The sequence below is a fragment of the Diabrotica virgifera genome, chromosome 10 (genome assembly GCF_917563875.1).
Source record: "Diabrotica virgifera virgifera chromosome 10, PGI_DIABVI_V3a".
Lineage (NCBI taxonomy): Eukaryota > Metazoa > Arthropoda > Insecta > Coleoptera > Chrysomelidae > Diabrotica > Diabrotica virgifera.
Genome location: NC_065452.1, coordinates 68,196,729 through 68,214,647, shown reverse-complemented (window position 1 = coordinate 68,214,647; position 17,919 = coordinate 68,196,729). Strand labels below are relative to the sequence as shown.

At 30.5% G+C, this 17,919-nt stretch overlaps 2 protein-coding genes across 2 annotated transcripts in view; one reads left to right on the top strand and one right to left on the bottom strand.

Annotated features, from left to right (window-relative positions):
• Nucleotides 1–11,323, bottom strand: part of LOC126893049 (uncharacterized) — a 54,231-nt gene extending 42,908 nt beyond the window's left edge. Inside the window, exons 1-4 of the mRNA XM_050662989.1 lie at nucleotides 11,287–11,323; nucleotides 9,466–9,913; nucleotides 4,691–5,030; nucleotides 1,511–2,093 (exon numbers count right to left, since the gene is read on the bottom strand). Coding sequence (XP_050518946.1) covers nucleotides 1,511–2,093; nucleotides 4,691–5,030; nucleotides 9,466–9,913; nucleotides 11,287–11,323 — 1,408 coding nt within the window. The remainder of the gene's footprint in view (nucleotides 1–1,510; nucleotides 2,094–4,690; nucleotides 5,031–9,465; nucleotides 9,914–11,286) is intronic.
• A 2,478-nt stretch (nucleotides 11,324–13,801) lies between these two features.
• LOC126893048 (uncharacterized) lies at nucleotides 13,802–14,578 on the top strand. Its single transcript, XM_050662988.1, has one exon. The coding sequence runs from the start codon at nucleotides 13,802–13,804 to the stop codon at nucleotides 14,576–14,578; it is 777 nt and encodes a 258-aa protein (XP_050518945.1).
• The last annotated feature ends 3,341 nt before the right edge of the window (nucleotides 14,579–17,919 follow it).

Genomic DNA, 17,919 nt, shown 5'->3' with positions numbered 1-17,919 from the left:
GAAAATAACTGAGACAGCATACTGTCAGGGACATTTATTATTGATAATAAGGGAAATGAAGAGGTGCCAATTTTTTTGCTAAATTTTAATGGGGTATCTTTCCTACTTAGTCATAGTCAGGTATCTTGAGCTTGTGCCATCCATATCGGCATTTATTGTTTTGCAGCTAAAGATTTTTTACGGTATAATTAAATATTTTTTGGTTTGAATGGTGTAATCCTGAATAGCTAGTGGAATTCCAAATTAATATCAAATCAAATGAATCTACTTTCATAATCGAATACAGGCAAAGATAAATGAAAAACTAACGCAGTTTATACCAGTACAAAGCGGAGTCAGACAAGGTGACTCATTAAGCCCACTGTTCTTTAATATGATAATGGACGAAATAATATAAGCAGTACGTAAAGGTCATGGTTACAGAATGGGGAACAAAGAAATCCAAATATTATGTTATGCAGACGACGCCGCATTAATCGCCGAGACAGAAGATGATCTCCAAAGATTAACACACATCTTCAATACAACAGCCAAGCAATACAATATGATAATATCATCAGAAAAAACCAAATGTATGACAACATATAAATATCCACTACGATGTAAAATCGAAATTGATGGGAAAATAATAAAGCAGAAAGCAAGGTTTAGATATCTGGGAATAGATATAACCAGTTACGGAGATATTGAAGAGGAAGTACGACAACAAAGCTTAAAAGCAAATACAGCGGCGGGATCTCTTAATGACACAATCTGGAAGAACAAACACCTAAGACAAGACACAAAAAGCAAGAATCTATAAAGCAGCAATTAGACCTATATTGACATACACGGGGGAGATAAGACCTGCCACATCTAAAACGAGACGACTACTAGAAACAACAGAGATGAAAATACTCCAATGAATATCAGGGAAAAGTTTGTTGGACAGAGAGAGAAGCGAAAACATAAGAAGATCATGCAATGTAGAAGACAAATGGATGGGTTACAAAACGAAAACAGGAGTGTAACAAACACATTAGTAGAATGGCAGAGGATAGGATAGTACGAATAGCACGAGATAAGTCACCAAATGGACGAAAACGTATTGGCAGACCAAGAAAAAGATGGTGCGATAAGTTAAACAATTTAGGAGGCTAATATTGAAGAAGAAACAGTCTTTACAGCCTACATACAAGAAGGAAGAAGAAGAAGAAATCAAATGAATAGGTAACAGCGGAACGTGTGTACGCATTTAATACCCTAAAAATTTTTTATTGTTAAGAGGTGAAGGATGTAATTGTTTTACTCTTCTGAACCTTAATTTAAATTGGTTTTTAACTATTTATGGTCAAATTTTTTGCATTTCCAAGATATCGAATGTTTTGGCCATTTCGTATATCGAATCATCCGGACTGAATCTTTCCTATGATTACATTTAAAAGACAATTGGATACAGTATTAATGCTTATAAATTATGAAACTAATAATAAGTTATGTTTTTTAATTTTTAATAAAACTAGGAACTTACCACCGGAATCTGAACTATGCGAGCTAAGTGAAGGCGACTGCCTACTCTCAGAACTGCTAGTACTTCTATTTCCTTCACTAGTACTACTCTTAATACTTTCCATACTTCCGCCACTACTACTAGTCGTCATACTTTCAGTACTGGAATATTTGTGTCTAATTCTTCTTCCCTTAAACTCCAGCAGACTATCTTTAGACCTTTTATTAATAATCAGTAGCTCTTTTCTAGGCCTTCCTTTGATTTCATGGATCCTATCTTTAGCTTCGTCTTTTAAATGAGCAGGCCGTCCCTTAAATTCTGATATTAATTTATTCGAGCTACAACCAAATTCTATTTCGAAGGCGCTACCTTGGCGTATTTGTAAACTATCGCTACTGGTAGTAAGCGATTTCACAGGAAGGAACCGGGATTTGTGGTGGGAAGGAAGATTAGGAGCGCTGCGAATGCTGTTCATTGTATGCTCTTTGCTATGAAATTTAGCTGGTAAGGGTGCTGTGGACGGCGGTGAGGGAGTATATCGACGTAGGGGAAGACCACTTGACGATGCGGAATTGTTCTCTTCTGTTTCTACTAAACGAATATTCTGGAACAAAAATAAATAGGTCGATATATTTTTTTATTCTATAATAACTCAAGAAAAGAAGCATTAAAAAAATTACTTGCAGCTATTTTTTAACTGTGCCTACTATCTGGGAGAAGTCGATAGAAAAGACATGGCTCTCGAAATGTGTACTGCATTAGGGTTTTTTATTAACCTTTAAGCAAAAACAAGACTTTTTGCATTTCAATCTAGCGTTGCAGACAATTTACCTTTCCCTTGAATTCTATGTTTTCTTTTCTTAAATTTCTTACATATTTCATCTTGATAATTATTTTGGTCTTTTCGGATTGATTTCTTCATTCATAAATTCTTTCAATTCTTGTTTATCATATTATCTCCTTTCTTTATTAGATGGGGATCTAAATAAAATTGTACTTCTTATGAATAGATTATTTCGAAATATGAAATACGCAATATTATTTGAAAATTGTTGACTAATAATAAATTGTTATCCGAAAAATCCATATTGCTTCAAGACGGATTCTTTCTGTTTTTAGGGTGCCTTTATCAAACGCCTCTTAAAGATACCTGTTATGACGACAATCCTATTAAAACGCATATCTCGTATAACCAATTTAAGTAAACTGTCCTTAAATAATTTAACAGAAGGAGATACCTATTGAGGTGAGAATATATACAGTCGGAAAAAGAAAAGAATACCCATGAACGAACATATAAAACACGCTGTATTTTTCTGTCACCGTGTTACAAAGAAAATTGTCCAGTGCAAGTACATGTAACAATAATTATTACATGTACTTGCGCTGGCCAATTTTTTGTGTAACACGGTGACAGGAAAATACAGCATGTTTTATATGTTCGTTCATGGGTATTCTTTAATTTTTCCTACTGTATCTAGTGTAATTCAATTAATCATTGGAAATTGGAGTCCGAGAAGGGTAGATACCGTTATATAAATATGCGGTCATATTTCGGACTGCAAAATAAACAAAAATCAAATTAGTCTGTTTGCACTTTACAGCTTCAAAATAATCTTGATCGGGGACTTATCAAATAAAATTAAGTTTTCTCTTTACAAAAAAGAGGATTTCGACGATTTGTTTTGAAACTTACAGCATATAATTATTACAGTAATGTTGATAAAATTTGTTAATAAAATATTAAAATATGTTATGATGTTTTTAACACAATAGTTGTCTCATATATTTTATATGCGAGTGAAACATGGACAATGCAGAAAAAACATGAAAGAAAAGAAGAAAAAATAATGACTATGGAAATGAAGTATCTTAAATCGAACGCTAGAAAACCACAATGGATAGATACAGAACTGAAGAAATTACGCAACAGCGATAAATCAACAAGTAGAACAAATAAATCAAGGAGAGTAGAAAAATAGAGACGAAAACAATTGGACTAGTCTGGTAAGTTGAGGAAAAGAATCATAACAATTTAATTAAGTTAATCATAACAATTAATTTTATTATCAATAGAATATAGCTAAGGAAAAAAATGCACAGTTAGAAAAGACGGCATTGAACAATTCGAACGGGAAAACAATTTCGAAAAAATAAAAGCAGGTGAAAAACTAAACACATTCCTGCAACACATCAACAATATCCACGCCCTAATACAGTTTATTATGGAACAGGAAAATAACCAACACCTTCCATTCTTAGATGGGTTTGTTATAATGAAGGAAGACGGAAGCATATGATATATAGTAGACCTAAAACTAACCCATATTAACAGATATTTACAGCTCATTCACACCAAAATCGACACTCAAAACCTTTTGAAAACTATTCGAAATCGACAATCAAAACCCTAATTAGAAAATCTAACAACCTGACAGATGAGGAACATAAAAAAGACGAAACGCGCATAGTTAAAATTTATCACAATTTGATTCTCCACCAATAAGATCCTAATCTGTCAATATTACAACCAATCTGGACATCCAGATTAAAAATCAAATGTTTTCCTCTTATTCTACCTTATTTATTGCAGCGTTGTTTGTTCTAAATTAATCATTTAAATAAATAACATACACATAAAATATAGATAACTTTTAATAATAAAACATCACGATATTTTAATTTTTCGACAAACAATTACATCAATAATTCTTTTTCTAATCCTGGTTTGTTGAAATTTACTATAATTACTTTTCTCTTTAAGAACTTTTCGAATATTTGTTAATTAGTGCAATAAAGGCAATGACCACTAGTATAGTTTCCGGAGCTAAGTATGGTATCGCATACATTTAAGAATTTCTTTTATAGGCATGTAAATAAGACTACACCATAGTGTGACCATAGTACCCATGTACACCGTAGTAGTACACCATTAAGACTTTACACATATTATAATCTTGGCATGATTATTGTTATATACATCTTCTACCAGGCAGTACTCTAATACTGGTTATTGCAATTTTAGTATTTCATTTTTAAATTTGCCATACCGGAGAACTGAGGAAGCGTTTTAGATATTAATTAGTAATTCTAGTATGATATACCGGTTTTATTTATTTCTCTTTGCCTAAATTGGAATGGACTCACATGATCAGCATATTCAACATTTAAGTTAGTTTTAAGTAAGCTTCATTAACTTACTTGGATATCATGAGATAGAGCTATCACCGACGAATTATTGTCCTCATGGCTGGATTTTGTACATTCTCTTTCCCTCCTCCGATGTCTTCTATTGAATGAATTACTATCTATGGATGGCTCTGAGCCTTGGCTTTTGTCCCAAGTCTTATTAATATGGACGAGAACAGGATGGTTAGTAACTTTCTCAATTTGATCTAGGTCATCGTCAGATTTGCTTATCCGACAATCAAAGGCGGTTTCGTATACATGACGTTGACGTGTCATGTCGTCTAATCCATAATCATCATAAGCAGTGACGGTAACTGGATTTGGAGGCATTGAATTGCCATTGGGAGCGTCTCTGAAATTAAACAAAACATGCACACCTAAATACAAATAAAAACCAAAATGAAAGAAATTCATTCTTCAAAAATTTTTGATTTGATTTTCATTGCTCTTAACTTATAATATAAAAGTAGGCGCATAGTTGTTTCATGAACTTCTTTATATATTCTTGATTATTTGTCTTTATTAATTTTGTTGTTTAAAGTAACATCAAACAAAAGACCTCCAACAGAACAAATATTGAACCAGAACAAATAATAGCTCGGTTCAGATTTTCGGGTGATGAGTTTTCAGGGAACACACCATTACATCAAACATTACATTACATAAGAACAATCATGATAAGATCTTTTAATGTTGAAAGTTTTACAGTTATGTAAATGTATGGACTTGGTAAATTCGCGTAGGAGAAGAGTACAAATACAAATCAAAATACTTCCGTTGATGAATTTCTGTTTCAGAGGTTTAACGATGGTAAATATGAAGATCATAGAGAGGGTAAGTATAAAGGAGAAAATTCTTGGATCAGCATACCTCCCATACGATGATCCCGAACACCTACTATCAAAGGAGTTATAGAAAAGATAAAGCATACATTAGACCTAGTCATGACCGCCGAACAATTTCAAGAGGTTATTCGAAGACAACTGTCGGAAGAAAATGAAGATTTCCAACAGGAAAATACCCCGGTGAAATAACACTCTTACAAATCAAAGAACAGAAGTCAAAATCAGTCAAAATTTAATTTCGTCAAAAAATCAGGTAAGTGAGGCGATTATTGCAGAGTACTAACTGAATATAATAAGTATCTGAGAACGCCAAAAAGAGAATCATGGAGAAGTCATTTCAAGGAGATAGAAAAGACTGCAGAAATGTGAAATGTCCATAAAGTTCTCAAAGACCCTCAGGTAAGTATTCCTAAATAAGTAAGTAGATATAATATATAATGTAGAATATATAATATATAATATATAATATATAATATATAATATATAATATATAATATATAATATATAATATATAATATATAATATATAATATATAATATATTATATATTATATATTATATATTATATATTATATATTATATATTATATATTATATATTATATATTATATATAATATACACTCACCGGCACAAAATTCCGCCACCCAAAATTTTTGATTAAGTTTGACAATTTATAACTTTATTATTTGTGCTCCGATTTTCAATATTCTTGCACCAGTTTGTAGGTACATGTATTCATATTGTTTGGTATTATTCCGGTAACAAAAAATTTTGCTTGCATGTCATTGTACAGGGGTGAAAGGAAGCGTTGTATTTTCTCCTAATTTTAAAAAATTCTGTGGAAAAATATAATAGCTGATTTTGTTTCATAGTCCTGTCATATTTTCCCGGAGGCATCACCAACATTTTGTTTTTTGAATTATCCGAATATCTTTTTTCTTGTAAGAGCTGTACCATTTTTTGTAAATAAAAACACTGATTGACTCATACAATTGAGGTTGGATTGATAAGATTAGAATGGCCCGCATGCAGCCCAGATCTCAATAATATTGAGCATTTATGGGATGAATAAAAAAAGCTATTTGCCGTCATCGTAGGTCTCCAGAAAATTTGGTACAGTTATGGCCCTGGTAGAGGAATATCGGGCTATTCCCCAGGCAAGGAAAACACATCTTTATTAGATGCTAAACAGATTGCGAGTAGTCGTTGCTGCAAGAGGTGGACATAACCGCTATTGAATTGTTTTGTTTTGTTGTTGAATTTGTTTTGTTTTGTTAATTTTAGTGCGTTTGATATTTTTAATTAAATAAACCTTCAAAGCAGTGTTTTTAATTACAGCTCTCACAAGAAAAGAGATATTCAGATAATTCAAAAAACAAGACCTTAGTGATACCTCCAGGATAATACAAAAGGAGTATGAAACAAAATGAGCCCTCCAATTTTTCCATAGAATTTTTTAAAGTTAGGAGAAAAAACAACGCTTACATTCACCCCCGTATAATGCCATCTAAGCAAAAATTTTTTGTTACCGGAATAATAGCAATTGACATCAATATATGTACCTACAAACTCGTGCAAGAATCTTGAAATTCGAAGTACAAATAATAAAGTTATAGATTGTCAAACTTAATCAAAAATTTTGGGTGGCGGAATTTTGTGCCGGCGAGTGTATAATATATAATATATAATATATAACATATAATATATAATATATAATATATGATATATAATATATAATATATAATATATAATATATAATATATAATATATAATATATAATATATAATATATAATATATAATATATAATATATAATATATAATATATAATATATAATATATAATATATAATATATAAATAGTATAAGAAAAAGACGAAAAGCCCCAGATACAAAGATACAAAGCCTTTCTAGTAGCATCCTAAATCCCTGGCTTTTACAATTTATAAACACCGAGACGACGAATATAGAAGAAATCGGAATGGACACGGTCACGTATCCACTTTCTTTTCGTCTAGGAAAAGGTCCGAAAGACAGTTTCGAGTACTCAAAATCTGAGTAAAGGTGAAAAGGAAAAAGACAGTTTTTGTTTTTATTTGATTCAGAGTTGGACCACCATCTCCAGACAGCTGTTTCTGCCTCCTCAGGCTTTATCAATGGAGCTATGTACTCAGAACTCTGAATCAAACACTAACGACCTGTCTTATTTAAGTGAAATTACCACGAACGTAATATAGATACCACGAACGAGATAAAATATAAACCCAAATAGAGCTCCTGGATTTAATTTTATCACTGGAAAAATGTTAAAGCAAACTCCAAGGAAAGCTACAATAAAACTTACTATGAAAGCTCTAGGAGAGGAAAAGTCTGTTCTGCAATGAAGCTCAAACTTTCGACAAAATCTGGCTAGATGATTTATACACAATGAGATGGCATTTTTACTAAAAGCTTGTATGCTTAACTACTAGAATCATATATTATTATATCCGACGGATACTTTCCAGTTAAACATGAGGACATGAGGAAGCATATTACATATAAATGTAGGATTAAGAAATTTAAAGCTAGAATTACACAAGGAAGTGTGAACAAATTAGCATCTGAACCAGACGATAAGCGATGGCGTATTAAATTGAATTTATCAAAATCCGTTCGTGTCAATTTTACTAACAAAAGGGAACAATATATTTCAGTATATGGCAAAATATTTGGGTAGATTAGGTTCGAACCTACGCTTGATAGCATATGTTACACTCAAACTCCGAATTCGGACAATGTCCGAAATTTTTACTCACTTTGCGATGTGGACAACGTGAATTACCCACGTCGCGGAGTGAGCATTTTATTCGGTCATTGGCCGAAGCGAAATACCCAGAATGTGTTGTGGGTAAACGAAAGTACTCAATTGCCGAAATAAACACGTTCACCGGAGGTTGAACTACACACCGTGTTCACCAGGTTCACCGTGTTCACACGTTGTCCATATCGCAAAGTGAGTAAAAATCTGAGCGTAACATATATATTGAAAAAAGTCCGAAAGAGGAATTAAATAGAGAAAGATTTACTGGTTGATGAATATTATAAAAAGTTTTAGAGAACGAAGAACTAAACCATTCGGGTTAGTGTACATTACGAAAATTTTATAAATTAACAAGCGGGATATTAAGCAGGCCATTCACGATACTGCGGCGTCGTTCAATTTTGTCGAATTTGACTAATTGACACAAATTTTGATCGTGTGTGACCGTGCATCCAACAAAATCATTACAAAAAGATAAAAAAGATCAAGGCAGGTTTTGTTTATATTTGATTCAGAGTTGGACCACCATCTCCAATAGCTATTTCAGCATCCTTATGCCTCATCGGTGAAGCTCAGAAGTCTCAACTCTGAAGGAAATACAAACAATTCTGCCAATTTAAGGCACACCATCGCAATGCAATGAACCCACCTCCAAGACGCAATTCAGCGACATCTCTCGTATTACGAGGAAAACAACGGAAAGCCCCAGATGCAAAGTTTACTACCTTTTAAACAATTAGAGTAATTGACATAAAAATATAATAAACAATATTTTAAATCCAAGACTTTTCGTTAATAAACTGCTTTCTGGCTTCATCCATCATTACAAATCATTACAATTTGACCACAAAGAGACTGGCCTGTCTGCTGCAGTGCTGCAGAATTTATATCATTGACGATTTTGTTGAACCACACCGCAGTATCGTGAGTTGCCGGCTTTGTAATGCATTAGAACCTAAGATAAGTAAGTCGTGTAGTGTTAAATTAGGATAGAATTAACTTAGTGTTTGGGAGAACTAATGATCAAATAGCAATAACTATAAAACTCCTAATGGAGTGTTAGTAAATTTTTTGTGGAAAAATATTCAATTGGGATCATTGTAATTCGTATAGGTACCAAAAATATAATGGTTTCGAACTTACCTTGAATCGACGCCTTGGGTCTCTACACTGGAGCTCTTCTTGTATCTTATGTTAACTTTAGGTCTAGCGGTTCGGTCCTTGACTTCAATAGGATTCTCTAGGCTAGAACTTTTCCGAAATTTTCTATAGCTTTTAGTTCTTTTGTGAGTGAGGTTTGGTTTAGAATCTGGTTCTCGAAGGCTCTGAATAAATTTACCTTTATTTTCAGCTTTCCACACTGGAGGGCTGCTTTCTGAAGTCTTATATTTATACAAATCTCCGTAATAATAGGGGGAAGGATGTCTTCGGACTGTCGGATCTACTTTAGTTGGAGAAAGGACGTTCAGAGTAGAAACTATTCCTTCGTTTATACTATCAGGCGAGTTGAGATCACCCACTTTTGGAATATCAGTGGATAAGGGTTCGCATAAAAAAAAGTCGTCATCAGAAGTTGGACCAGATGATTCCTCTGAAATAAACGCAAAAATATAAAAATTTTATTTAACAAATATATATATATATATATATATATATATATATATATATATAAGTAATATTTTGATTGACTTAATTGGAAATACGAATTTCACAAATTTTTTGGGTATTGAAGTCAAATTGGGGCTTTAAAGTATACTATTGTCTAATATTCGAGCTTTCGGAAATGTTTATTTCCTTTTTCAAGAATGTCTACAATGCAATAAGATAAAAAAAATATTAGAATATGTATCAAAGAACAAATAGTAATGAGTAACTTACCAGAATTTAGATTATAAAAAAATGTTGGTTACTATACATAAGATTAAAAATATCAATGGTAAATGACTGTTGTACATTTTGAATAAAATAAAAAACAATAAAAATTCTTAGCAAAAACACTTAGCAAAGGATAAAAATTGGTTAAATTTTGAAGTAATGATCTAAATTTGATTGACTTTTAAAAAGTTTAGTTTATCATAAATACATGGCTGACAAAAACTAAATGTAACTATTGTAATAGTATATAGGTGTTTATAAGGAATTAAATAAAAATCTATGATAAGAAAATAAGGAAATTTATGTTTTCAAAAAGCAGAAAAGTTAATGTTAAATATTAGTGATATTAATTAATTTTGTCAAAGTTTAGTACCAATTTCAAAAGTATAGGAGATTTGAAAAATCTTATGATCTGATATAGGTACCTATGATTATTTTTCAAAAGAAAGAATGTAATTATCAATTCAAAATAAAAGTTATGTTTTCAAAAAGCAGAAAAGTTAATGTTAAATATTAGTGATATTAGGTTTATTAAAATTTAGTGCCAAATTACCTGTATCAGATTATAAGATTTTTCAAATCTCCTACACTTTTGAATTTGGCACTAAATTTTAATAAAATTAATTAATATCACTAATATTTAACATTAACTTTCCTGCTTTTTGAAAACATAACTTTTATTTTGAATTGATAATTATATTCTTTCTCTTGAAAAATAATCATAGGTACCTATATCAGATCATAAGATTTTTCAAATCTCCTATACTTTTGAAATTGGTACTAAACTTTGACAAAATCAATTAATATCACTAATATTTAACATTAACTTTTCTGCTTTTTGAAAACATAAATTTCCTTATTTTCTTATCATAGATTTTTATTCAATTCCTTATAAACACCTATATACTATTACCATAGTTACATTTAGTTTTTGTCAGCCATGTATTTATAATAAACTAAACTTATTAAAAGTCAATCAAATTTAGATCATTACTTCAAAATTTAACCAATTTTTATCCTTTGTTAAGTGTTTTTGCTAAGAATTTTTATTGTTTTTTATTTTATTCAAAATGTACAACAGCCATTTACCATTGATATTTTTAATCTTATGTATAGTAACCAACATTTTCTTATAATCTAAATTCTGGTAAGTTACTCATTACTATTTGTTCTTTGATACATATTCTAATATTTTTTTTATCTTATTGCATTGTAGACATTCTTGAAAAAGGAAATAAACATTTCCGAAAGCTCGAATATTAGACAATAGTATACTTTAAAGCCCCAATTTGACTTCAATACCCAAAAAATTTGTGAAATTCGTATATATATATATTTATTGTATTTATTATTCGTATATATATATATATATATATATATATATATATATATATATATATATATATATATATATTTATATATGTCGAAGACAATTTATATATATATATATATATATATATATATATATATATATATATATATATATATATATAAAGAAAGATTAATCTTTGCAGATAAGTTAAACAGTAAAGTTTTGAATATTGGGGAAATCTGCAAACCAAAACTCAATGCGTATCAATTGTACGGCCTAAAGTTTTCGTGAATGATTATTCACTTCTTCAGGGCTGAAATAAAGAAAATGTTAATTAGCCATATATATTCCATGCAAAATGTTAGTTTTCATTACCAATACGTAGAATTGTAGAGTTACGTTGTTAAGTAATAAAAAAGACGATATGTATAAAAACATATCTCTTTTTGTTTGAAGTAAAAAAGAAAACACAACACTTCACCTTGGAAAACTATGGCTATATGGTTACAATCAATGAATTATTTACTCAAGGAACCAATTACACTAGCATATAACTACATTTTATGTTGGAAGTAACTTTACATGTAGATGAGAACAATGAATGTTTAAATATGTCCTTCTTTTTTTGAACTTTCCCGTTCGGTGTTAACTATATTGAGCGCATGCTCATGAATAGACATGTAGGTTCATTTGACCTACGCATAGAAGTACCAAACACCTAATCGGTACGGACAAAAGGTATCATTAAACAAAATTATTAAGGTTTATTTATCTAAATATTACAAGAGGATGTACCGCAACATAAGTGTCATGTTACATAATTACATATTCTATTTATTTAAAGGTTTTTTTTAATTTTTTTTTAAATTTTTGTTGATTATTGGCAAACAAAAATTATTTTTTTATTCTAAGAACTATTAATATTGACAATTACGTATTATCAGTCAAGTTGGAGTCATGCAAATTCGATCTATGGCTGGTATCTGATCTGAGTAAAAGATGATAAATATCACTCAGATTTTTGAAGTCACCTTTAACATTAATAGAGGAATCATTAAGGAAGATATAGGACATTTCAATAAATTCCCTTTTAAATTTATTGTTCTCTTGATGAAGAACGATGGTGTTTTCAAAGTCCATGGAATGACCTGTGGTATGGACGTGTTTAGCCAATGCACAACGGTCGGGCTGAAGACGTGAATCACTTTTGTGTAAAGTGGTCCTAAATTTAAGAAGTTGAGAAGTTTGACCAATGTACGATTTTTTACAAGAAGAACAGGGAACTTTGTAGACAATATTACTAAGCTTACCTATTTCTGTTTTATCCTTAACTTTTGAAAAAAGCTTGTTAATTGTTAAAGTTGATCTGAAAGCCACATTGATTTTAAAATGATTATCATTGTTGTTATTGTTACTTTCTAAATTACTAAATATCCTAGTCAACCCCGGAGTAATATCTTTGATATAAGGTATTGAAAAATATCTATTTAAAGTTGGAGTATTAGAGACCCTGTCATTGCCTAAGCCATCAAGGTCAACATTGTTAGTCGCGGGGGAAGGTGTTAAGTCTTCATTATGGACTGTGTTAAACAAGATCTTATTTATTAGTGTGGTTGGATAAGAATTTGAGATGAACAATTTAGTTAGTATTTCCAGGTTTTTGTTATGGAAGGAAGGATCTGATAATTTGATGACTCTGCTTTTCATCTGTTTTCCTAAATTAACTTTGGTGGAATGTTTGTGATATGAATGGTAGTTTAAATACCTGCCCGAATGAGTAGGTTTCTGATACCAATCAATTTTAATTATATTGTTTGCATCCCTTATCATTCTGATGTCTAGAAAGGGTACTGAAAAGTTAGTATCCTCTTTCTCTATAGTAAATTGGATATTTGGGATGAAACTGTTGAAGGTGTTTAATAATTCATCAGTTTTATCGGATGGCACAGCCAAGATTATGTCATCAACATATTTTTTGATGAAGGGAATGTTCCTGTCTTATCCTTCAACATTCCCTTCATCACAAAATATGTTGATGACATAATCTTGGCTGTGCCATCTGATAAAACTGATGAATTATTAAACACCTTCAACAGTTTCATCCCAAATATCCAATTTACTATAGAGAAAGAGGATACTAACTTTTCAGTACCCTTTCTAGACATCAGAATGATAAGGGATGCAAACAATATAATTAAAATTGATTGGTATCAGAAACCTACTCATTCGGGCAGGTATTTAAACTACCATTCATATCACAAACATTCCACCAAAGTTAATTTAGGAAAACAGATGAAAAGCAGAGTCATCAAATTATCAGATCCTTCCTTCCATAACAAAAACCTGGAAATACTAACTAAATTGTTCATCTCAAATTCTTATCCAACCACACTAATAAATAAGATCTTGTTTAACACAGTCCATAATGAAGACTTAACACCTTCCCCCGCGACTAACAATGTTGACCTTGATGGCTTAGGCAATGACAGGGTCTCTAATACTCCAACTTTAAATAGATATTTTTCAATACCTTATATCAAAGATATTACTCCGGGGTTGACTAGGATATTTAATAATTTAGAAAATAACAATAACAACAATGATAATCATTTTAAAATCAATGTGGCTTTCAGATCAGCTTTAACAATTAACAAGCTTTTTTCAAAAGTTAAGGATAAAACAGAAATAGGTAAGCTTAGTAATATTGTCTACAAAGTTCCCTGTTCTTCTTGTAAAAAATCGTACATTGGTCAAACTTCTCACCTTCTTAAATTTAGGATCACTTTACACAAAAGTGATTCACGTCTTCAGCCCGACCGTTGTGCATTGGCTAAACACGTCCATACCACAGGTCATTCCATGGACTTTGAAAACACCATCGTTCTTCATCAAGAGAACAATAAATTTAAAAGGGAATTTATTGAAATGTTCTATATCTTCCTTAATGATTCCTCTATTAATGTTAAAGGTGACTTCAAAAATCTGAGTGATATTTATCATCTTTTACTCAGATCAGATACCAGCCATAGATCGAATTTGCATGACTCCAACTTGACTGATAATACGTAATTGTCAATATTAATAGTTCTTAGAATAAAAAAATAATTTTTGTTTGCCAATAATCAACAATAATTTAAAAAAAATTAAAAAAAAACCTTTAAATAAATAGAATATGTAATTATGTAACATGACACTTATGTTGCGGTACATCCTCTTGTAATATTTAGATAAATAAACCTTAATATTTTTGTTTAATAATACCTTTTGTCCGTACCGATTAGGTGTTTGGTACTTCTATGCGTAGGTCAAATGAACCTACATGTCTATTCATGAGCATGCGCTCAATATAGTTAACACCGAACGGGAAAGTTCAAAAAAAGAAGGACATATTTAAACATTCATTGTTCTCATCTACATGTAAAGTTACTTCCAACATAAAATGTAGTTATATGCTAGTGTAATTGGTTCCTTGAGTAAATAATTCATTGATTGTAACCATATAGCCATAGTTTTCCAAGGTGAAGTGTTGTGTTTTCTTTTTTACTTCAAACAAAAAGAGATATGTTTTTATACATATCGTCTTTTTTATTACTTAACAACGTAACTCTACAATTCTACGTATTGGTAATGAAAACTAACATTTTGCATGGAATATATATGGCTAATTAACATTTTCTTTATTTCAGCCCTGAAGAAGTGAATAATCATTCACGAAAACGTTAGGCCGTACAATTGATACGCATTGAGTGTTGGTTTGCAGATTTCCCCAATATTCAAAACTTTACTATATATATATATATATATATATATATATATATATATATATATATATATATATATATATATATATATATATATATATATATATATGTTACACTTGAAGTTTCCGCGGGAGCTATATGTGCTTTCTGTTGTTTTCCGGGTTTGACTCCGCGTTGAATAATTTTGGTTTTGATAAAAACCATTATTTTGACGACGTTTCGGCAAGATCTCACTTGCCATTGTCAAGTCAGGTAGTTCCGCTTCTCGCTGCTGCTTGAAGTAAACTGTTATACCGGAAGTTGCTTATAACTTGTTTTTTTTTTAATGGGACACCCTGTATATTTTTACATTTTTGGATTCTTCTCAATATCTTCTTTCTTAAAATATGAGATTTTGTAATATTATACAGGGTATTTTAAAAGATATTTACGTTTTTTTATTAATTTCGTAGCAACATTCACACCCTGTAGAATTGTAATAGTTTGATATTGTAAACTCTGCTTACATTAAGTGATTTTTAATATAGTCTATTATTGTTAAGAATAATTAGTATAGCTAATTTTGAAATTTTAGTATACAGAGTTAGTCGAAACTCGGAATGAATATTTTCTGAGTTATCTTAAATAGAACACCCTATATTCAATCACAAATAATTTTTCAGAAATAGATACGTATTAATCCAGACTGGTCCTTAAAATTACCAATAATGGTTTAGCTATCAAAATTCCTACGTAGTTAAAATTGTTGGTGCGATTAACAATTAAGCACACATTAAAGCAGTTAGGTAAAGGAAATGCTTAAGAAATAAAAAAGTACTATAAAATATCATTTCATTACAATACTAAAATACAGGGTGTTCCATTTAAGAAAACTCAGAAAATACTCATTCCGAGTTTCGACCAACCCTGTATACTAAAATTAAAAATTTAGCTATACTAATGATTGTTAACAATAGTAGACTATATTAAAAATCATTTGAACGTAAGTAGAGTTTTAGTTGTTAAACTACTACAATTCTACAGGGTGTGTATATTGATACGAAATTAATAAAAAAAACGTAATTATCTTTTAAAATACCCTGTATCACATTGCAAATCCTCATATTTTAAGAAAGAAGACATCCAAGAGAATCCAAAAATGTAAAAATATACAGGGTGTCCCATTTAAAAAAACGAAGTTATAAGCAACTTCCGGTATAACCTGAAGTTGCAAAGAGATGAAAATATTTTCATTTAATAGATCATCCTTCAAAACCCCTGTATTCCAATTTTCATGATTCTGTTGCCTTTAGTTCTCGAGATATTTCTAATAGGCCAGTTATCTGCCTCACCCTGTATTTATATACATATATATATATATATATATATATATATATATATATATATATATATATATATATATATATATATATATATATATATATATATATATATATATATAAAATGTCATGACAAGCATAAGTAAAATTATTTGATTTGTACCTTAAGCTGAAAATATTGAATGTTTCAAAGAAAAATATTTTTCTACAAAAAAATTGTAATAGGAGTCAACATTAGCAAAAACGGGTTGTTTCGATTTTTTAAAATTCCATTGCCTTAAATTGCTATCTCAATATCAAATACCATGAACGAGATAGGCAAAATCTTTAAGATGGTGTCTTAAGCAAAAAATGGTAAAAGTTTGAAAGCAAAATATTTTTCTGCACAAAAGTTATATTGGGGGTCAAAATTAGCAAAAATCGCGTTTTTCGATTTTCTTAAATTTTATTGCCTTAAATTTCTATCTCAATATCAAATACCATGAACGAGATAGGCAGAATATTTAACATGGTGCCTTAAGCAGAAAAAGCTATAAGTTTGAAAGCAAAATATTTTTCTGCACAAAAGTTGTAATAGGGGTCAAAATTAGCAAAAACGCGTTTTTTCGATTTTTTGCAATTTTAAATAGGCTGTAGTTTTGTTAGATGTTAACCTTTTTATACTTTTCTACAGCCAATATTAATGGAGTTTGTATTAGAATAAAATGTCATTGTTAGAATTTGTCGAAAACAAGAGAAGCAGGTTTCACGATTACTTTAATGGACACGAAAATTGCAAAAAGGTCAAATTTTCGACATTAGGCTAACTTATTATGGACACACTGTATATAAATGTAATAACTCCTATTTGAAACTTGACGACTTAAGGTAAAAAATGCAACTTGCACAATAAGAAAATATTGAAAACCGGAATTTTGAGAGATTTTTAAAAATAGGTAAGAAAACCATGAAAAAAGGTCATTTTTGAGCTAAAAATGGCTCATTCTCCGAATTGGGGAGGAGGAAAAATCTGAAAATTTGGCGACAATGTTTTTTTATTACCTACTATAACATACCAAAATTTGAAGAAGATCGGAGGACACCCCCGCACGACTTTGGTCGAAAAGTGTCAGAATGACCCATATATTATATAATAAAAAACTAAAAAAAAGAAAGAAAACATATTTGTACCAATTATTTTAAAAATTGAACTGTATTGAGAAAAACCTTGTTACCGCTATTTTTCTTCCCCGTTTTACAATGCTGTGGGAGCACACAATCAACTTATTTTTTCAGCATTCGATTCGTACCAGTCCACACAATTGTCTTTTTTGTCACATCGACCAAGTCA